Consider the following 21,992-nt stretch of genomic DNA (forward strand, 5'->3'; position numbering starts at 1 on the left):
TTCCTTTGCTGATGAATCAGGAGGGATGCCTGCGGGTGTGAGGGGCAGGGGAGTGGCTGCAGGCCTCCAAGAGGAGGGGCATGGGACTGCAGCCGCTCACCCAGCCCCTGGCTGACCCAGGACACGGACTATGTGGTCGCCGTGAGGAACTTCCTGCCTGAGGATCCGGCCCTGCTGGCTTTCCACAAGGGTGACATCATCCACCTGCAGCCCCTGGAGCCACCGCGAATGGGTCAGCGCCACACGGTAGGGTGGGGACAAGAGGGGGACCGGGGTCCCCTGGCGGTGCTGACAGAGCCTGGCCCGCAGGCTACAGTGCTGGCTGTGTTGTCCGCAAGAAGGTCGTGTATCTGGAGGAGCTGCGGCGGAAAGGCCCCGACTTCGGTGGGTCCCTGGGGTCCCCCAGTCCAGCCTCTGCTGCTCCGAAAGCTGGCACCTCGAAGTGGAGCTCAGCCCGGTTCCATGCACTCACACTGCAGTGGGTTCCCGGGGCGCCACAGGTGTCTGGCCTGGCTCAGTCTCCCAAGTGCCTGCCGTGGCCTGTCAGGGCCTCCTGGTGGCCATGCGGCCCAGCCCTCGGCCTGCATATCTGGCTGAGGGGTCTTGGTGGCATCAGTGTTTCCATCTTTGTGGCTGAGACCACAAATGCTGCGTTTCCCTGCTCCACCTCCGTTGAGGCAGTGCCGTCTTTCCCTGAGCCCGTTTCCTCATCTGTAACTAGGCTCCCTGGCATGCCTCCCTCCCAGAGCTCTAGGGAGGGGCCGAGAAGCTGCTCAGGTCACCCCAGAGGGCCCCCTTAATCCCAAGAGGAGACCCTCTGTTTGCCTCAGCCTCCTTCCCCGACCCCTAGGCTGGAGGTTCGGGATCATCCACGGGCGCGTAGGCTGCTTCCCTTCCGAGCTGGTGCAGCCTGCGGCTGCCCCTGACTTCCTACAACTGCCAGCGGAGCCAGGCCGGGGCCGGGCCGCTGCCGTAGCCGCTGCCGTGGCCTCCACTGCTGCTGCACGGGAGGTGGGCCGCAGGAGGGAGGTGAGACGGATGGGCCCAGGGCGATGGGGTGGATCCAGCAAGGGGCATCAGCCTGACTGTGGAGGTGGATGGGAGCAAAGTCATCCAAGGGCGTGAACACTCCTGGGATAGGGCGAACCTGGTAGGGCTAGTTGGATATGTGACCTGTGGGCTGTGACCAGAGATGGCTGGAGGTGTGGCCAAGTGGTGTTGGTAAGGGTGGGTCAGCGGAAGGTTGTGACCAGGCCACTGGGCAGGACCAGCCTGGGCCCACTGGTAGGTGAAGTTAGACTGAGATAGGGTGGGCTGGGTGAATGGGGTGGGGTTGGGCCTGTGGAGTGGAGCGAGCGAGGGGTGGGGTGAGGAGCAAGGTCAACCGGGACCAGGCAGTTGGGGAGGCCAGCCCAGGTGGGGAGGGGTCTGGTGTTGGCGTGTGGCCAAGTAGGGCAGGGGGTGGGGTCAGCTGGGTGTGACCAGGCCAAGGAGGTGAGGTCAGGTGAGCAGGGTGGGTCCATATGGGCTGGGGGAGGGGCACAGTCAGCCTGGGGTCTCAGGCAGTCAGCTTTGACATGGGTGGGCAGGCGGGGTGTGGCAGGCTGAGCCCTCTTAGCTCTGGCCTTCCCGCAGGGTCCCCCAGTAAGGGCTGGCTCTGCTGACCGTGAGGAGGACGGCCTGGCTCTCCCACCACACACAATGCTCGAGTTTGCCCAGAAGTATTTCCGAGACCCTCAGAGGAGACCCCAGTGAGTGGTGGCCCCACCCCCCTCCGCACTCTGAGGAGGGTCCTCTTGGGGCGTCTTGCAGCCGTCCAAGTGGGGAGGCCCACCTGCAGCTCAGCTTCTGGAGCCTTCCTGCCTGCTTGACTGACGATGGGTCTAGAACATTCCTGTGTGGGAAAAGGATTTAGCCAAAGGCCCAGAGGCAAGACTGGTCAGTAGCACCCCCTTCCTATTGCAGGGATGGCCTCAGGCTGAAATCCAAGGAGGGTCGGGAGTCCAGAACCTTGGAGGACATGCTTCGCTTCACCAAGGTGTCCACCGCCAGGCCTCAGTTTCCCCCTCTGTAAAATGGTGATATAAGAGCCTCCTCCCAGGCCAGCCTCCTCCCAGGCCAGGACACAAGGCAGACAGCCTTGTGTTTAGCGGGACCTCCCAGGTCTCAGCCCCCGGGGCCTGGATTCTTCCCTGGGGGGCATCTGTCCCCAGTGTTGGCCGGCTCTCTTTTTGTTGTGTGGATCCTCCAGTTGTCGGACATGAGGCGCCTCGAGGCCCTCCTCTGTTCTGACGTGTTCCTCCTCGTCGTGACACAGCTCCTCCCTCCCCTCACAGACACCGCTCCAGGAATCCCTCATCGAGCTCAATGACAGCAGCCTCAACAAGATGGCCACAGACATGTTCCTAGGTGTGGGGGTGGGGCTGCGGCCAGGGCCCTGGGCCGGGTGGGCTCCAGCACTGTGTGACCCCAGCTCATCTCCACTCCTCTGGGCTTCAGATTCTTTCTCTTCCTCCACCTCAGGTGTGGGGCCCCTGTAAGAGAAAAGAAGCCCCCGGCTTCCCGGCCACAGCCTCCTAGTGAGGGGCCCAACTCTGGGGTCCCCTGAGTTGGGTGGGTAGCTGGGGGTCTGGTGGCCTGAGTGGAACAGGTGTTTTCTGCAGCTGTGATGCGGTTCATGGGGGATGCCCCGATGAAGGGCCAGAGTGAACTGGACGTGCTGTGCGCCCTCCTGAAGGTCAGTCCAGCCCACTTTGCCAGAAGCTCCCTTTCCTGCCTTGTGCCTCACTTTCCCCGTCTGACAACCGGAGTTGCAGGACTGTGGAGTGGGAAGCTTCTTGTGTGGCCCAAAGAGGAATGCATCCCGCTGGTGGGAAGGGGCCTAGGGAAGGGACACCAGCCCTATCTCCGAGTGCCCACCCTGTTCTTACGTGCCTGGTGTGTGGCACGGGCCCTGGCCTGCCTCCTACAGCTGTGCGGGAACCACGAGGTCATGCGGGACGAGTGTTACTGCCAGGTTGTGAAGCAAGTCACAGACAACGCCAGCACCAAGCAGTGAGTGTGCTGGGCCTTTGACTCCGTCTTGCCCCTCCCCGACTGTGTCTGTGCCCAGGAGGGGCCGGTTCCGCCTCCCCCTCCCAGGCCTGTCCCCTCTCTGGTTCTCTCTCCCTTACCCTCCTTCTCACTCAATAGACAGGGCATGTGTGTTTGGAATTGCGTGCTCTGGGACAAGCCGTTTCTGCTCTGTGAGCTTCAATTTTCTTTTCTGTAAAACAGCAATCGTAACATGTGAGTCCCAGGTTCTGGGTGCAAGTGACAGACCCAATTCAAGCTGGTTTAGGCAAAAGAGGGTTTGGGGAACTGAAAAATCCACCGTTTGGCTTCAGGTGTAACTGGATCCAGGTGTCATCAGGAAGCAGGTTTTCTCTGTATTCTGGTCCTGCTTTTTTCTGTGTTGATATTATTCCCAAGAAACATCTCCCATAGATTGGCAAGATGGTATCTCTGGGGAGACATTTCCCAGCTCAGCAATCCCAGATAAAACAAGATTGACTCAACGTTTGCAGCAAGAATTCCCAAATCCACTCTTATTGGCCTGACTTGGTCACATGCCCATCCCTGAACCAACCACAACGGCTGGAGGAGACAGAGCTCTGATTGGCTGGACTTGGGTCACATTTCTGCCTCCAAACCAATCCCCATAGCCAAAGGGAGGCTGAACTCTAATTGGCCGGACCTGGCTCCCGTGCCCATCTCCAAACCACAGGGACCTAGGGAGGGGTGGGTGGTTTCCCAAAGGGGGCCCAAGTGCTGTCGCAGACACGAGAGGTCCCCACAAGTGAAACCATCACACCAGGGCAGTGTGAAGGTGCATTGCCGTGTCTTGCACAGGACGCGCACACAGCAGGTGCCCAAAGTGTGCGCTGCTCTCCTTACCTCTGGGCTCCCTCTTATCCCCATCTGCTCCACCCCCTCCACTCACCCTCCACCCCTGGGAGTTTTAGACCCGCTCAGCACATCCTGCTGCCCCTCCAGCCCAGGCCTTACCTGCCCTATCTCTGCACAGCCCCAGCATGTTCCCCTGGCTCTCCTTCAAGGATCTTCACCCAGCAGCTTCTCCAGAGAGGTTCTCCCTGGGGAAGGCTTGTTTCTTTGTGCATGTCGGGCATATCGGGGGCTTCATCCCCTTCCTTTCCTACCTCCCACCCTGGCTTCCCCAGCAGAACATACCTCCTGCGTGGCTTTGGGGCCTCCCTGCCCTGCTCTCACTGGGCGGGGAGGAACATCCTCATAAGACAGGAGACCTCCAGCGCCATCCCAGGAGACTCTTGGCGTGGTGCTTTGGTGCTGTGGCCACCTGTGCTGTGGCCCTGTACGTGTGTCCTTGCAGGGACAGCTGCCAGCGAGGCTGGAGGCTGCTGTACATCGTGGCCGCCTACCACAGCTGCTCCGAGGTCCTCCAGCCACACCTCATTCGCTTTCTCCAAGATGTGAGCCGGACCCCAGGCCTGCCCTTCCAGGGTGAGGGGCCAGCAAGTGGGGACCCAGGGCTGAGGGCCTGTCTGCATGGGGACTGGCCAGGCAGCCAGCAGGAGGGAAACTCAGAGGGCCTGTCTCTTCACAGGTGCCAGGCAGTGTTTACTAATGTGAATTCACTCCCCAGGTGCTTGTGAAGGCCCCGCAGGGGCTGATGCCATGGGTTGTCTGATCAGTAGTTGGCATGTCAGGGAAGGCTTTCTGGAGGAAGTGTTGCTCTGGTCGTGGGCATATGGAAGGGGTTTCTAGTTGGGCTGAGAGGGCAGGAGCAGAGGCCCAGAGGTGGATATGTGTGGCCTGTGGAAGAAGAGGAGAAGAAGGTGACAAGGGCCTGAAGACTGGGCTGAGGCCCTACTTCTGTGGTCTTTGGGAACCAACAAGGCTCTTGAGTGGTCCAGGCAGGGGTGGGCCTAAAAAGCTGGTGGCAGGGTCTTAACCTTTCCCTGCTTGGACTATGGAGGAAAGGGGCCACTCCTCAGCCTTGTTGCCATAGCAACCCCTGGGTTCCCCTGAGAGAGAGGCCAGGGCCCCTGTGGTCACCACGGCAGCCGTGAAGGAGATAGGGGATCGCGCTCTTTCCTCTTCTGAATCCTCGTCTTTGATTCAATTAACAAACTTTCCCAGATTCAGAGATGAATAGACCCAGCTCCAGGGAAGGGCTCTTAGATCCATGAAGGCAGCAGAATGTGCCCTAGAACCCTGGACTCAACCCCTCCCCAGAGCAGGGGGAGGACACTGCTTTACCCAGAGAACCGGAGGAGCAGACGGGGGAGTCCCGCACTGGGACCCTGGGTGAGGGAGGGTGGTTGGCACGGGGGCCCCTCTAGCAGGGACCCAGCCGCATCACCAGCGCCATCACCCAGTCAATGGCTCCTGGGGACAGGTGTTTCCAGGGCTCCTAGGGAGCCAAGGGGACCAGGTGGTGGTGGGTTCGCCCCGGCTTCTGTGCTCCAGCTCTTGACCTCGGGCGGTTCACTCCCCTCTCTGAGCCCTTTCCACAGCTGTCAAATAGGAGAGTAAACGCCTCCCCATGGGTGCGGAGAGAATGCAGTGGGCTCGTTGCTGGCGGCCAGAGGAACCCCTTTTTCCCACAGCCTACCCTGGGCAAGGCCTTGACTCCCTGTCTCTGCAGGGATCGCCAAAGCCTGTGAGCAGAACCTGCAGAAAACCTTGCGCTTCGGTGGCCGTCTGGAACTCCCCAGCAGCATGGAGCTGCGGGCCATGTTGGTGAGTGTGGGGTGGGAGGGGGCGTCGGGATGAGTGTGAGACACAAGCCCTGCCCAGAGACCCCGTCGTGGGCACTCACTGCTTAGAGCCGTGCAGACGGGCCCTGTCAGGTCCAGGTGCACAAGTGTTCCTGTCCAGAGCCCCTCGGCTTGGGGACTCCCATGGCAGGGGACAATGGCTGGCCCAGATCCCAGACCCAGCCTCTCCCGTCTCCTCACTCCTCCTTGTTCCAGGCGGGCCGCAGTTCCAAGAGGCAGCTCTTTCTTCTCCCCGGGGGCCTCGAACGCCATCTGAAAATCAAAACGTGCACTGTAAGTGAAGGACTGTCTCCAGCAGGCAGGCGCAGAGGGGTGGGGACACCCCAGCCTCCAGAGCAAGTTCCAGGGGTACTGAGCCCTCCCGGACTCTCCCACAGCCCCGTCAGGGAGGACTGAGTTCTCAGAAGAGCGAATGGAGCCCCAGGGGCTCAGGGTCTTACTGCAAATAAGGGTCAGAGCCGCATTGGAACCTGAGTCTCTCGACTCCCAAAGCCGTGCTCCTTCCCCGCGTGAGGCTCATTCTCAGAGACCTCGGAGGATCCTTGCCTCTGTGCAGAAGGGCTGAGGAACTCCGTGCTCAGCTCCTGGGGCCTGAGCGGGCTGGGAGGACAGAGGTCGCCCGCTGGCCAGTGCAGCCTCACTCTGCTCCCGCAGGTGACCCTGGACGTGGTAGAGGAGATCTGTGCTGAGATGGCTCTGACACGCCCTGAGGCCTTTGATGAGTACGTCATCTTTGTTGTCACCAACCGAGGTAGGTGACCAGGAGGACTGAGTATGCAGGGCTCGTGCCTGCCACTCGGCCTGTAAGGCCCAGGTCAGATGCCACTTCCTTCAGGAAGCCCCTTGACCCCCATGTGGAAGGACCTCTCTGCACATCGAACATCCCCAGCCCTCCGTCTGTCCCTCTCTGCTTCATTTTGCATAAGTTTGTCTCATCTAGCAGACTGGGAGCTTGTGGAGGACAGGGCCCTCTCTGATTCCTCTCTCTGCCCCTTGGGGTCTGCTCAGTGGGCCCTGGCCTCAAGGAGCTTCCACCCTAGGAAGGTTTCCCTTAATAGGCCCTGACTCCTGGAACCCACAAGCACAAGCATTTTCTCCTGCCTTTTGTGCCTTAATAGTGGCCATAAGAGCGCCCTCCCTTGGTCTCACCAGGCCCTTCTCATGCGGCCCAGAGCGCCGTCCATTTGCTGCCCACCCACTCTAGAAGGCGGTCTTCCCTCTTGCTACCAGCTGGTCGGCTCCATCCACCTCCAGCCGACTCTCCCCACTGCCGCCTCCCCACCGACCGTCTGTCCTCAGCCCTGTTTGCCCCGTGTCCAGCCAAGACGTGGGGAGAGGGGAAGGTGGTAGCAAAATGGTCCCAATACCTGACACATATGGGGCAGATACAACGTCCCAGGCACCGTTCAGAGCATTTAATTCTATAAACTCCTTTAATTCCCACAACAGCTCTGTGAAATGGAGACCATTACCATCTCCATTTACAATGGGGAGGCCGAGGCCCAGGGACTCTGTATTAGTTTCCTGTTGCTGCTATAAGAAATCACCACATACTTAGTGGCTTAAAACAAGACACATTTGTTATCTTATAGTTCTGAGGGTCTGAAGTCCTGAAATCAGAGTGGCGTCAGGGTGGGCTCCTTCTGGAGGCTCTAGGGGAGAATGTTTTTTTGCCTTTTCCAGCTTCTAAATGCTGCCTGCATTCCTTGGCTTGTGGCCCCTTCCTCCGTCTTCAAAGTCAGCAGTGTGGAATCTTCAAATCTCTCTCTCTTTTCCTCTCTCCGACCCTCCCGCCTCCTTCTTATAAGGACCCTTGAGATTACATTGGGTTCTCTTGGATAACCCTGGATACTCTCCCCATCTCAAGATCCTTAACTTAATCTTGTTTGCAAAGTCCATTTTGCCATGAAGGTAACATATTCACAGGTTCTGGGCATTAGGATGTGGATGTCTTTGGGGAGGGTCCGTTATTCAGCCTGCCACGGAGGTTAAGGGACTTAGCGAAGGTCACACAATTGGGATTTGAACCGAGGCAGTCTGGCCTCGAGAGTCTGGGCTTTATCATCATGCCACCCCGCTCCCACCTTTGGTAAAGTTTTCCTGAGAGTGTGGGATGCGGAGCAGAAATGTCAGAGCAGGAAATAAAAACTTAAGCCTCTCCTGTGAGCTCAATGCCAGACCCCAGTCCCCCCCCGCCCCCCCACAATCCAGGAGCCCAGCAAGGGGTATCTTCTGAAGGAGTTCTGCAGACAGGCACCCATTGGGTCTCATGATCTGAGTCCTATTGTGCTTCTCCTTGTCCCCAGCCTCCTCTGGAATGGGGCTGGGCTTTCCCTGAGGCTAAGCCAGGGCTTTTTCCTAGACCCAGTTGGGCTGTGGCTTTGAGTTGGAGTCATTCCCGTCTGTGGTCATCAGCATCCACAGGCACGGGGCACCCTGCTCTGTGCACATGCTCTCCTTTACCGAGGAAGCCGTGTCCCAGAGCGGGGAGGGGGCTTGCCCAAGGGGATGCTTCAACTGGGTGGCAGGTTGGGGTCTGCACATGTGCTCTGCGCAGGTGCAAACACATGCACATGAGCGCCCCCGCCCAGCTGCCCCCGGCTCTCCGCAGGCCAGCACGTGTGCCCGCTCAGCCGCCGCACCTACATCCTGGATGTGGCCTCGGAGATGGAGCAGGTGGACGGCGGCTACATGCTCTGGTTCCGGCGTGTGCTCTGGGATCAGCCGCTCAAGTTCGAGAATGAGCTATACGTGACCATGCACTACAACCAGGTCAGCACGCGTGGGCCACTCTGATGCCCTGGAACCTTCCAGGCTCTCCCAGGCCTGTAAGGTCAGACACCACGGCCTTGGCATTTGAGGCCTTCATGATTCGGGCCCTGCTGGCATTTCTAGCCATGAGGCTTCTGCTCCCCTGCATGGTCAAACCATGTCCCCCTTACTACCTAAGTCTCGGGCCTTTGCACGTGCTGTCACTCTGTCTGGCCTGCTCTTCCTGTGTCTCTGCTTATCTAAGTCCGCCCCTGCAAGGCTCCCCCAAACAGCACCTCTCCCATGAGGCCTCTCTGACTCCCCCTTTCCTGCTGATTTTCTCCTCTGTGCGAGCGCCTGGCCTGTCGCTCGCTCGAAGTCCTGAGCAGGCTTTGGCTGTCATTGTTATTTTTGTCTTTCTATTTTTCCTCTTTGAGACTTGGTTCTCTAAGTCAGGATCGTGGAGTTTACAAAATCTGGTGTCCCCTCCTGGGCTAACATCTGTGGAAGTGCTGGGACAGAGAGCACGTGTTTTTGTGGAAGTGATGCCAAAGCTTTGGCACTTCTGAGTACAGAACACGGTCATGTAGCTTTTCAGGCCGCGTGGTGTTGCTATCGACGACCACCCTGAGCACTCAGTACAGTGCTGGTCAGGGTGTGGCCTTGCGGGCCAGCAGCGTCCCTCGGGACTTGTTAAAATGCACATCCTCAACCCTGCCCCAGAGCTAGTGACTCAGAGTCTGGGGGTGCAGTCCAGCATCTGTTTTAGTAACTCTGGCGCATATGCTCAGTTTTCAGAAACCCCAGCTCAGCAGACACTCCTGCACACCACAGCGTGGATGCCCACACGCTTCCCGGGTCCCTGTGGGACTCCCCTGTGGGCTTCAAGGCCACAGCCCTTGCAGCTCACCCTCACACGCCTCCTTTATCTTTCCCCAAAGCCCAGGAAAGTGACAGGCCCCCCAACCCCAGGAGCAGAGGGGACTGGAACCACTCACGTTGTGTGTCTGTACATCCCTGCAGTTGCATGCCTGAGTGCGTGCCTGCCTGCAGCCCTCATCGGAGTGCTCCTCCGCAGGTCCTGCCCGACTACTTGAAGGGCCTCTTCAGCAGCGTGCCGGCCAGCCGGCCCAGCGAGCAGCAGCTGCAGCAGGTGTCCAAGCTGGCCTCCCTGCAGCACCGCGCCAAGGACCACTTGTTCCTGCCCAGTGTGTGAGCACCGCCCCTGCCAGCCCGGCTCCCAGGCTCCCCTCTTGCACAGTGAGGCTTTGTGGAAAGGGGCTGGCCTGGCCTGGAGCTGAAGGCCTCCAGCTCGCCTGTGAGCTGGGTCCCTACCTCTTTGCACCACACGTCACTTCTGCCTGGTATTAGTAGCTCAGAGCAAAGTTTCTGATCAGAAAGCTTTCAGGACACACACCCTCTGTGGTCTAGGAAACACACGTGCCCATGCAGAAAGATTTGCTCACAGAAGCGTTCACCGTGGTGTCGCCTACAACAGCAATCTCCGTCTCCAACAACAGGGGATTCCTTAAATAAATTCTCGGGCATTAGGCAGCCTTTAAAATGAGGTTCTCAAAGAGGTGATCACTTAGTCATTCGCAAACTTTTGGTCTCAGGACCATTTTACTTAAAAATAGGACCCCTAAGAGCTTTTGTTTATGTGGGTTGTATCTACCGATATATTTACCCTATTCAAAATTAAAACTGAGAAACAATTTAAAGTATTGATTTATTAATTCAAAAATAAGGATAATACATGTTAATATAAATAACTGTAATAACTATAATTATAATCATATGTAATAATTATAATACAAATAATATAAATTAACATTACATGTTAATGTAAATAACTTATGAAAAAACAACTGTATTTTCCAAAAAAATTTAGTGAGAAGAATGGCACTGTTTTACATTTTGCAAATCTCTGCCATCTGGCTCAATAGAAGACAGCTGGATTCTCCTGTCTGCTTCTGCCGTCAGTCTGTTGTGATCTCACGTGTCACGTAGCCGCTGAGAGGAGGGAGGGAGAGGCAGACAGGGTCCCAGTGTCACTGTGGATGCGGCTTTGACCTCCCAGACCCTCGCCGTACTTGGAGAACTCCTGGTGTGAATAATAGTAAGATGATGTATGTACAGTGCATGTTCCAGTGTCCAGAGCACAGTAAGGGCTCAATATGTAAAGCTCTTTTTATGTTCTAATTCTAAGCAAAAAGCACAGGAAGCACACAAAGGTATAATCTCCATCCTGGAGGAAAATAATCATTGACTTCTTACTTTTTGCAAGGCACTCTGCACACATTATCTCAGCTAATCTTCCCAGCCGCACTTTGTTTTCCGTTTCACAGATAAGGAAACTGAGGCCCAGAGAGGTTACATGGCCTGCTGAAGTTTACCCAGCTAATAGGTGGGGGAGCCAGGATCCAAACCGGGGGAGGCTGGGTCCTGATGCCAGGCTCTCACCCCAGCAGTGCAAAGATGGAAAGATGTTGCCGGTAGCGGGGGAAGGGAGTTCCCCTGACTTTCTGCCAACACTTCCCTAGTCTGCAGCCAGGGCAGCTCATGGTCTGGGACTGCTGCTGGTATTTTTCAGATGTCCTGAGAGGCAAAGGGGCTGCCCTGAGGGAGCCAGCATGTGTCAGACAGAAGGGACTAGAGCAGGTGGGGGTGCTGATGGCCCTGGGGAGCCAGCCTGGAGCCAGTGCTCCTCTGCGCCACGCTCTGACCAGCCGGTGGTGGTTGCTTTGCCCACCCTGATATCTCCCCCACCCGTGTGTTTGTCACCCCTCTGGCCTGGGTTTCTCCTTGGAGGCAGGGGCTACGAAGAACAAAACCGCCTTGGGTTGAAGTCTCGGCTCCCGACTCACTTAGTCACTGTGTGGACTTGGACTAGCTGGTGAATCTCTCAGAGCCTCAGTTCCCTCATCTTCAAACAGGGAGCCTAGTGGTACTGGCCGGCGATTATTGAGTGCCTGCTGTATGCCAAGGCACTGTGTGAGCACTTGACACCCATCTTAAACCTGTCTGCACTCCCCGGCGTTTAGTCTACCAGGGGATGCAAAGATCACATCCATTTTGCATAACATCTGCCTCGCAGTGAGGACAGAATGAGACTGCGTGTGCAGAGCGCTTGCGGTGGTGAGCGCTCAGGACCACCTTTCCCTCCACACTCAGGCGAGAGGTCCAGGAGTACATTCCGGCCCAGCTCTACCGCACCCTGGCCGGCTCGGCTTGGCTCAACCTGGTCAGCCAGCACCGACAGCAGACGCAGGCGCTCAGCCCCCACCAGGCCCGTGCCCAGTTTCTGGGTAAGAGTCCAGGCTGGGGGAGATAATCATGGGGGGCTTTGCTGAGGAGGGGATCCTGGAGGGCGGGGATGGAGGCACCTTGTCCTGTGCACAAAGGCATTTTCCGTGTTAGCCAAGCTGAGCACCTACCTGGAGAAAACCCCTTTTTAAAATTTTCAGCACGGCACCAGCTAGGCTCGGGGTGGCCCTGGGTGGAGACAGCTGGCGCCAGGTGAGGGAGAAGAGCAGGGATGGAGGCGGGTGCCAGGATGGGGAGGCTGCAGGCATGGGAGGAGACCCGGACAGAGGGCTCACGTGCTGGACGCAGCTGAGGGCGGGCGCTCGGGTCAGGGCCGTGGCTGTGCCTGTTGAGCCGTGCTGTCGCGCTGACCGCCGCCTCCCCGCCCCAGGCCTCCTCGGCGCCTCGCCCATGTTCGGCGCCTCCTTCTTCTTCATCCAGAGCTGCAGCAGCATCGCTGTGCCCGCCCCCTGCATCCTGGCCGTCAACCAGAACGGCCTAAACTTCCTCAGCACCGAGACCCACGTGAGTGGCCTCAGCCTGGCGCTGCCCCTTGCCCTCCTCCTCCGAGAGGCCGAGGTCCCCACTTACTCCTGTGTGACCTTGGGCAAGTCTCTTCCCGTCTCCAAGCCTCACCTCCTCATCTGGAACGTGGGCACGGTAGTGGAACCCACCCCGGGGGGCTGTGTGAAGGTGAAATGAGGTAGACCTCACGCTGAGCGCGCAAATGGCGTCTGAGTCTCACAGGCCCTGTGACAGGAGAGCGCGGACTGGGCGCTGCAGCAGCAGACAGTTACTCCTCACACTCCGGAGGCTGCGAGTCCGAGATCAGGGTGCTGGCGGGGCGTTCCCTCTGAGGCCTCTCTCCTTGGCCCGTGGATGCCGTCGTCGCCCTGCGTCCTTTCTCTGCCTGCACATCCCTGGTGTCTTTGTTTTGTCTGAATTGCCTCTTCTCAGAAGGACACCAGTCAGATTGGACTCAAGCCCACCCTGACTGCCTCGTTTTACCTTCATCACCTCTTTAGAGGCCCTGTCTCCCATGACAGTCACATTCTGAGGTACTGGGAATTAGGACTTCAACATATGGATGGGGGGACACACAATTCAGTCCCTAAAAAATAGGACTTCTGGGCCAGCCCTGGTGACCTAGCGGTTAAGTTCAGCGTGCTCCACTTCGGCAGTCTAGGTTCAGTTCCCAGGCGTGGACCTACACCACTCGTCTGTCAGTGGCCATGCTGTGGTGGTGGCCCACATACAAAAAGAGGCAGACTGGCACAGATGTTAGCTCAGGGCCAATCTTCCTCAGCAAAAAATAGAGCTGCTTTTTTCAGTTCTTCCCCCGGAAGTGGACCCTGAGATGAGGACTCCAGGGCAGGTGGTTTATGTGGAGGTGATTCTAGGAAACACTGGAGTGAGGAGGTGAGACCCAGAAGGGACGGCTCACCCACCTTGGGAACACGCCTTGGGAAGGGTGTGTTAGCAAGCAACTTTCCGCTGTGGGAGCTGGCGCTCAGTCCGGCTGGGAACCCTGGGAGACAGCGTGGAACACCCCCCTCAGAGGACGCCCTCCATCCTGGAGCGAGGGAGCCGCGGTGTCTCTCCACCCCATCGCCCTCTGTCATTCATCAAGGCATTAAGTCTTGTCCTTCTGGCTTTCCCTGCATGCACTCTGAGTTTGCTCCTGGGGCCAGAAAGAAAGCTCCAAAGAGATGCAGGTGTTAGAAGCAGCTTTGATGTGAAGGTCGGCACCACCGGCATCTTCTGCATTCCTGGATCCCGGTAGATGTGTTTGTTGCGTCGGTATTTGTTGAATCAATTTTACCAGTGAGGAAACTGAGGTCCAGAGACGTAAAGCGACTTGCTCCAGGTCACACAGCAAGTCCCTGGGGAACTGGTACTCGAACCAGGGTGTCCTGCCTCCTACTGATCTGATCTACAGGAGAGGGGTAAGGGTGGGTGAGACTGTCCCATCTGCAAGCCTGTCTGCTCTCTTCCCCCTAGGAGCTGATGGTGAAGGTCCCCCTGAAGGAGATCCAGTCGATGCGGACCCAGCGGCCCACGGCCAGCTCCAGCTCCCCCTATGTGGAGCTCGCCCTGGGGGATGCGGCTGCCCAGCGCACCATGCAGCTGCAGCTGGAGCAGGTGGGCCCCCACCTGCCCCCAGGCCTTGTTGCCCCGTGCCACCCTCCCTCATTGAGCTCACCGGGCTCTCCTCTGGGCCTGCCTCCAAGATTGGTCAGTCCTGGCTGTGCTTCAGGGAGTGTCCAGCCCAGTGCAGGAGACAGAGCTAACCTGACACTGCACAGGACCATGGGTCATTACGGGGCTCTCCCAGCGAAGCAGCCTGGTGGTGGGGTCATGGCAAAGGGCCCAGGTTGTTTGCAGAACAGTGAGGAGTTTTATGGGGAACTGGAGAGAGACAGCCAGGGCAGGGGAGGTCTTGAAGGTCCCTGAATTTCAACCTAAGAATTTGGGGCTTTCTCATGAGGGCACTAGGTAGCCTTAGAAAGTTGGTGAGAGGGCAGGGACACAGGAAGTTTGAGGAAGTTCCCCTGGGCTGAGGCTCAGATGGATTGTGGGGCCTGGGATTGAGGGTTGTGACAGACAGGGAAACAGGCCCACCCTGTCCCTTCTCATATTTGTAGCAGCCGTGGCTGCTTTTAACAGGCAGGGGCGACCTCTCGGCTCCTGTCCCAGTCTCACAGCCCCTGCAGGTGGGGCAGGACCAGAGTTCTCACCCCACTGGAGAGAGGATGGAGGCTCACAGAATGGGCAGAATCAGGGCTAGGGTCCACACGTGTCTGCCCTTTTCTGCCCACCTCATCCCCCCTCAAGGTCTGGGCCCAGGACCACCCCCTATGCCAAGACCTGCCTTGAAGGGGTCAATTTCCCAGGGCAAGAGAGAGGGGTTTCCACTGCTCCAGCCCTGCCCCTGAGGCACAGGGCCAGAACAGAGCCCCCTTGGCCCCCTGCACCCCTGGGAGATCCTGCAACTCCAGACCAGGCTCCCCAGTCCACTTCCCACTGCGTCCTAGTCCTGCTGCCCCTGAGGCTTTCAAAACCATCTCTGCCGTGACAGCCCCATATTTCTGTCTCCTGCCCTGACCCCTCAGCATCTCCCTTGAAAACCAGCAGGCCTCTCCACCTTCCCTCCCAGCTCTCACCGGGCTCCCAGGAGCACTTTTCACCTTGTCCCCTCCTCTCATTGTCTCTCTGGCCTCTGCTCTCACCCCTCTCTTCTCTGCTGGCTCGCTGGCAGCCCTGGCCTCGTCCAGCTCTCTGATGCCGAGCTTGCCCTCGTCTCCCTGCCCCAGACCCTTTGCACTCACTATCCCCTCTGCCTGGAATGCTGGCCTCCGGGTCATCACAGGGCTCCCTCCCTCCTTTTCTTCAGGTTTCAGCACAAACATCGTCTCCTTCTGGAAGCCTTCCCTGACGCTCCTCCCCGATAATCCACTCTCTCTGCCTCCGTAGCCCCCATTATGGGTTGCAAACCATTTAGTGATTTGTTTGTTTGCGTATTGTCTGTCTCCCCCACCAGAATGTCAGCCCCAAGAGAGCAGGACCATGTCCACAGCACAGTGCCTGGCATGGAGCAGATACTCAGGAAGTGGATGGACGGAGGCCTTTTTGGCTTCTCTGTTTCCTTGCAGCCCCCCAACCTCTTTATGCTGCCCCCTCTGCCTCAGGCATGTATGTGGAAGGGGCAAGCATTTATTCATTCATCCATTCATTCAACACATACCCACTGAGCCTCTCTAGGTAGCAGGCTCTTACTGGCTCAGGGATACTGAAGTGACTGGGGGGAAGTAACAGGGGGGCTGGCCCCATGGCTTAGCGGTTAAGTGCACGCGCTCCGCTGCTGGCAGCCCAGGTTTGGATCCCGGACGCGCACTGAGGCACCGCTTGTCAAGCCATGCTGTGGCGGCGTCCCATATAAAGTAGAGGAAGATGGGCACAGATGTTAGCCCAGGGCCAGTCTTCCTCAGCAAAAAGAGGAGGATTGGCATGGATGTTACCTCAGGGCCGATCTTCCTCACACACACACAAAAATAATAATAAAAATAAATAAAATTAAAAAAATAAATGAAGTGACTGGGACCCCCTAAGCCCTGGTTCTCACAGAGCTGTGAGTCTCATGGGGGAGACTGACATCAAAGAATCTTTCCAATAAACCATGACCAGTGCCAGGAGGGCATATGTGAGCTATCTGGGAGGTAATCAGGAAAGGCTTCCAGGAGGAGGTGATGTTTGAGTGTAGCAGGAATGTAGCCAACAGACCTGAGTCTCCATCCCACCTACTCTGCCAAGCTGTGTGAGGGGGTCTCAAGGCAACCCCACTTCATATTGAGCCTCAGTTTCCACACCTGTCAAGAGGGGCAGCAGCCCCAGTGAACCTGGCGCACTGCAGCATGTGGGTAGGCAGAGGATCGGCTGGAGGGGAAGACCTCGTCATGCACACCCTTGTCTCAGTAGCCGAGGTGGCCCCTGGGGGGGCAGGCATAGCTCACCACAGCAAGGAGCACCTCAGAGCATGGCCGTGGCCTCTTGCCACCTGGGTTCAGGTCCCCACGCCTGCCAGCTGTGAGCTCCGGGGCAAGTGGTTTCGTGGCTCGGGCCTTAGTTTCCTCGCCTGTGGAATGGGCTCTAAGAGCGTCTGCCTCACAGGAACGCTGAGGGGACTGGAGGGGTGTGACAGGACGCTCCCAAGACAGTGCTGGCTCGGTAGCTGCCCAGTGAGCGCCACCTTGTTCTTCTCCGCGTCTCAGGGCAGCTTTCAGCAGGAACTTCCCGGGGGGGTCCGACACTGGCTGTGGTGTGAGAGCCGCGTGCACAGCTCCCCGCTCCCCCCCGGCCCCCCCACAACCAGGAACCCTGAGGCGGGTCCAGCTTGTTCTAGGCTGTGGGTGCCAGGTGGTAACCATGGCAACACGTAGTCAGAAACTGTTACCAGCTATTGACTGGACTAATATTTTTAAAATCTAAAGAATTTACAGGTAATAAAATTTTATGGAATCCTCAGCACAGCCCTGTGAGGCAGGCCCTGGTAAACTGAGACCCTACAGATGAGCCCACTGAGGCTCAGAGAGGTGAAGGAACTGGCCCGGGGCCACACAGCTCTTGCGCAGCAAAGTGGGCACCGTGCCTGGTCTCCTGCCGGCTCACCCCTCCCAGCCTGCGCCAACGTCACTCCTGCAGCTTCTCACGTCCTCCCAGTGTCCTGGGGGAGGGGGCCGAGGCTGGAGCCCGCCTCGCTGCCACCCACACCTCACCCCCAGGTGAGAGTCAGGGAGGAGGTGAGTGGGTGTGGACCCTCACTGTCTCCCCACAGGGCCTGGAGCTGTGTCGCGTGGTGGCTGAACACGTGGAGAGCCTGCTCAGTGCCCGCGAGAGGCGGCTCACGCTGCCCCCCAGCGAGATCACGCTGCTCTGATCCAGCGCCCAGTCCTCCAGCCGCCCTCTGCCAGAAGGCTTGCCGTGTGCCCCCAGGGGAGTTCCTGGGCCTCTCTGGGCCAGTGACCCCTATAAGGGGCCAGAACCTTGGGGGACACCAAGAGGAGGTAGGAGGAGTAACCCAAGTCCCCAGGAACTGGAGAAGACCCATCCAGAGGTGGGATGGAATTACAGCATGCAGACTTGGGTCAGATAGCAAGAGGAACTTTTGAAGGCTGGCCAGTGGGCCTCCTGCCACGTTCCCCTGTGGGCCCTGCCCCTGACTCCTGCCAGTGGCAGGGCAGCCCCACACCAGGGTCTAGACAAGCTGGACTTCTCCTTTGGTTTGCCCAGGGTCTGACGTTCAGGTCTGCTCCAGCTCCACAGCCCAGCCTCTCACAGGTCCTCCTCGGGTGCCCCCTCCACTGCCGCTCAGCTTGGATTTGTGACCCTTGGTCATTTCTGTGCAGATAAAAGGTGTGCCTGGCAGCCCTTTTTCCAGAGTTGCTGAGTGGCTGGAGAACAAGCCTGAGGGAGGAGGCGGGAGTTGGAAATCCACTTGTACCCTGGGCACTGCCCATGAACAGAGCTTCTGCAGAGACATCTGTCCTTACCTCTCCCTGCAGACCCCTGTGCTCCCACTCCACAGTCAGGTAGCCCCAACCCCAGGCCCCCATCACTGGATGGGCCACACAAGGTTCAAGAGTGGTATAGTGGAGGGAGAGAGATATTTTTGTGTAAAGTGCTGGGGAGGGAGAAGTCTGGGAAGGGGCTTTCCAGAGTGGGACATTGGAGTTGGGTTATGAAGGATGAGAAGGAGTTTGTTTCTCCTAACAGAGAAAATGGTATTTTTTCCCTAGGACAGTGTTTAACACAAAGTAAGCACTTAAAAAATACTTGTCACATGACTGAAAAAATAAATAAATGATTGAATCTTAATGGAAAGTGCTGGTGCTTTGGGGAACTTGTGGGGGAGGGGAGCACTAGGCTCAGAATAGGAAGGCTGGATAGGTATGTGAGGGCATAATTGGCTGGAGCCATGGTATCAGAGGAAGGATTTATTTACTCATTCACTACCTACAAAGCACCTACTGTGTGCTACACATGTGCCAGGCACTGGGAGTTGCTCACAGTTAAATAACTATAAACCAGGACAAGACTTGTGAGTAGGAGTTAGTTAGGTGATGAGAGGAGGGAACAGCATTCCAGACAGAAGGAACAGCATGTGTGGGGACTCTGAAGTGGATATTACTAGGGAGTGGACATTCCTTGTAGTAGGACTTGAGACTGAAGAGGCTGCAGGGGTGGGTTGGGGAAGGCTTTGCAGGCTACACTAAGGATTTAGGATTTCATCCCAAGAGCCATGAGGAGGCTTCAAAGGTTTTTCAGTGGGAGGTGGGGCTGGGGCACTCTGCAGATTGTACTTTGGAAAGGTCATTCTGACCACAGAGCAGAGTGAACGTAGGAGGCAGGGAGCCCAGAGGAGAGGCTGCTGCAGCATCACCTAGAAACCGTGGCGTGGACACTGGTGGTGGTGACAGGTGGGGAGGAGAGAGATAATCTCTCTCGGGAGAAACTTAGGAGGTCCAGCAGGCAGGACTAAGGGATCAATCGAATGGTCCTGAGACCGGGAAGGTCAAGGAAGAGCCCTCTACACATATGCCACAGGGCTGTCCCATTACTGCCGCCCTAGGTTGGCTTCCTCCAGAAGCCAACCTGAGACGAGGAGTCCAGTGCACGGAGCTGATTTGGAAGGTGAGGGAGGCGGGGAAGGATCCAGAGAGTGTGTTATCCATCACATTACCCCTGCTGCAGCAGCTCTGCCCAGGTGAGAGGTGAGCGGCCTTTTGGGCTTCAGAATCCAAGTGGGCCGTGGGAGCCACTTGGAAGTGCGTCCTCCAGGTCGACCTGCCCCGGCTGATGCGTGTGGAACAGAGAGGGGCCCCCGGGTGAACCCTGGCCGGATCTGTGAGATGGATAAGTGACTGAGGTCTAGGTTTTGGGGTGGTTTGTTACAGAACACTGGACAACCAGAACACCGGACAACCAGAACACCGGACAACCAGAACACCGGACAACCAGAACACCAAGGCTTTTGGATTTTAGGGCCTGGGCCTTAAGGCATAAGGCTCATGTTTCAACAGCTGTTCTGGTGACTCTGTGGTGGCATCAGAGAGCCAAGCCCTTCTAAGAGGAGGCAACAGTCCTCATGAGGCAGAGTGGGAAGAGTCAGGGGTGGCAGGAAAGTCCTATGTCCCACAGACACCCTAGGTGTACCACACTGGGCCTCCCCACCGGGCCAAGACACAGGACAGGAACTCCAGGTCGATGTGGGGAGATCCAGAGCAGAGGCGACCAAACCCCAGGGTTCCTAGCCTAGCATGGGGTGTGAACAATACAAGAGAAATATCTAGGTGGCATGGGAGCCTGAGACAGTCAACTGGTGAAGGCTTGGGATCCCAGAGGGGTGTGGCAGGATGGACCATATCTGGGTGCTGCAGGGTGACCGAAGGATCTCATTGCTGCCCCCATGTGGTACATGGGGCTGGACTTGGCCAGATCCCAGTGTCCACATACTCACCCCTCTGGTCTCCCCCTGCCCAGGGGTGCCTCCTCCTGCTCAGGACCCAAAAGCCTCTTAAGACAGTTTTGGCTTGGTAGTTGAAGGCCCAGGCTGTGGAGCCAGAGGCCTGTGTTCAAATTCCACATCTGTTTATTGATTAGCTGTGTGGCCTGTTGCAAATTTCTTGCACTCTCTGAGCTTCTGCTTCCTTTTTTATAAACTGGAAGCATTGACAGAAGCTTTAGGGCAAGTGCTTTCTAAGTGGTCATTATAATGTCCAGCATAGGATGCGAATGGATATCTGGGGTCAGGAAGACTTTTTTTTAAAGCTAATTCTTATCAGGTTTTTACTATGCACCAGGCACTGTACACGTACTAACCAATTTAAGCCTCAAAATACCCCAATGAGGTGGGTACTATTATCATCCTTTTATATATGGGGAAACTGAGGCCCACAGAGGTGAAGCAAGTAACCACTAAGTGGCCTAGCCAAGATGCAGACGCAGGGAGGCTGACTCCAGGGTCCATGCTGTCTCTCACTGTGCCTCAGAGAAGGGAGGGCCCTGGCTCCAGAGCACAGTCAGGGAGGAGCACGTGGATGCTTCCGAGGGGGTCTTTCGGGTGGGAGGGGCTGTTGAGACCTAGAGCAGAGGTGATTCCAATTTTCGCCTCTGTGAGTGGAGCCGGGCCCCATAGAGGAGTCTCTGGGAGGACTTGCTGAGGACTGAGGTAGTGAGCTCCCTGTCAGGCGGGTGTGTGAGCAGAGTCTCAGGCCACCCTGTTGCAGGGCAGTTGAGAGATGAGCGCTGGGCTTCTGACGGGCCTGAGCCCTCACAGCTGAACCGTCCATTATGCAGGCAAGGGGGTCCTGCCCAGGTGTCCACATGGTACAGCCCAGGCCGCCTGGCCCCCGACTTGCCCACTGGCCACCTTCTGCCTGCCTGCAGCTGCCTTTCTACCTCCATGACCACCCATGCCCCACTAGGCTGTGGCAAAGCGGCAGGAGCCCAATTTACTACAGGCTTCGTACCTGCCCCATTTTTTCCCCTGCACCTGCTGCTGCTGCTCCTTCTTGGGAGGGAGGGTGGCCGGGTCACTACATAACCCCCACCTCTCAACAGAGATGGGAGGACCCTCAGTTTACAGATTCGGAAACCGAGGCCCAGCTGGAGGTCAGCAATCCCCTCTGCTTACCATACATGACTTTATTACATCCTCACGACCACCATATGAGGTGGGTGCTAATGTTATTCCCCGAAATTCAGAGAGGAGAGGCCACTTGTCCAGAGTCATACGGCCTCTCATGAGGTCAAGATTCAAACCCATGTCTGTCCGATTCGAGTCTGTACTTACGCCCTGACATGCTGGCGCAGGGGCAGGGTGCCAGGAAGGCCCAGAGACATCCTGGCCGGGAGCAAAATGGCCAGGGAGGTGAAGCTGAAGGCACTTCCAGAGGCCAGATCTACAGGCTAAGATGTATTTCGTTTCAGAGAGAATCTGGGAAGGCTGCTAGAAAGAGGTGAGCTGAGCCTCAAAAAATAAAAATGAAGGAGACGGGTGGAAAGGAACTGGCATTCCAGGTGGAAGCAAGAGCCTGGGCAAAGTCCAGGAGGTGTGACACGGTATGTTTGCAGACCTGGCAGTGCCAGGACGAGGCTGGGGCTCAGCGTTCCTGGAGCGGAGACGGGGCAAGGCCAGAAGGGTCTTGAACGCCAAGCAAAGCCGCTGAACTTTATCCTGGGGCGCCACGGGAGCCTTTCCAGAAGCCCGCGCCTGTGGCCCGGCCCGCGCGCAGCCCGAATTGCCGCGCCTCTGCTCCCGCCGAGCACCTGCCCGATCGTACTGCTTCCTAACTGCTGAACTGTCTCCAGTCATTCTCTACAGTCCTGCCTTATCCGTGCGCCTACTCGTCCCCTGGAGTTTTCTTCCGCCCTTCGGGAAGATGTGCGCCCCCACCCATCTCTAGCCCAGGGAGGAGCTACGCCACCCGGCGGCGCGTGCCCGCGGCTGCGCACGCGCCCGCCGCCCCCGGGACGTGACTCGTGGAACGTCCACTCGCGGCGGCGGCGGCGGCGGCGGCGGCGGCGGCAGGGGGCCAGGGAGGCGCCCCGACACTGCGTCCAGCTTCTGCGGCCGTC

At 57.6% G+C, this 21,992-nt stretch overlaps 1 protein-coding gene across 1 annotated transcript in view; it reads left to right on the plus strand.

The window, feature by feature from the left end:
• The window catches only part of MYO15A (myosin XVA), a 53,594-nt gene extending 35,252 nt beyond the window's left edge, over positions 1-18,342 (plus strand). The window contains exons 47-64 of the mRNA XM_087440299.1: positions 121-232; positions 310-384; positions 851-1,029; positions 1,636-1,751; positions 1,966-2,038; positions 2,337-2,409; positions 2,664-2,737; positions 2,972-3,054; positions 4,391-4,521; positions 5,669-5,763; positions 5,997-6,074; positions 6,456-6,552; positions 8,413-8,573; positions 9,631-9,764; positions 11,727-11,860; positions 12,250-12,383; positions 13,860-14,000; positions 17,191-18,342. Of these exons, the coding sequence (XP_087296425.1) occupies positions 121-232; positions 310-384; positions 851-1,029; positions 1,636-1,751; positions 1,966-2,038; positions 2,337-2,409; positions 2,664-2,737; positions 2,972-3,054; positions 4,391-4,521; positions 5,669-5,763; positions 5,997-6,074; positions 6,456-6,552; positions 8,413-8,573; positions 9,631-9,764; positions 11,727-11,860; positions 12,250-12,383; positions 13,860-14,000; positions 17,191-17,292 (1,992 nt within the window). The 3' untranslated portion in view covers positions 17,293-18,342. The remainder of the gene's footprint in view (positions 1-120; positions 233-309; positions 385-850; positions 1,030-1,635; positions 1,752-1,965; positions 2,039-2,336; positions 2,410-2,663; positions 2,738-2,971; positions 3,055-4,390; positions 4,522-5,668; positions 5,764-5,996; positions 6,075-6,455; positions 6,553-8,412; positions 8,574-9,630; positions 9,765-11,726; positions 11,861-12,249; positions 12,384-13,859; positions 14,001-17,190) is intronic.
• Positions 18,343-21,992: the final 3,650 nt, after the last annotated feature.

Source organism: Ceratotherium simum, chromosome 16, assembly GCF_057802395.1.
Source record: "Ceratotherium simum simum isolate JZ-2026a chromosome 16, ASM5780239v1, whole genome shotgun sequence".
Classification (NCBI taxonomy): Eukaryota; Metazoa; Chordata; class Mammalia; order Perissodactyla; family Rhinocerotidae; genus Ceratotherium; species Ceratotherium simum.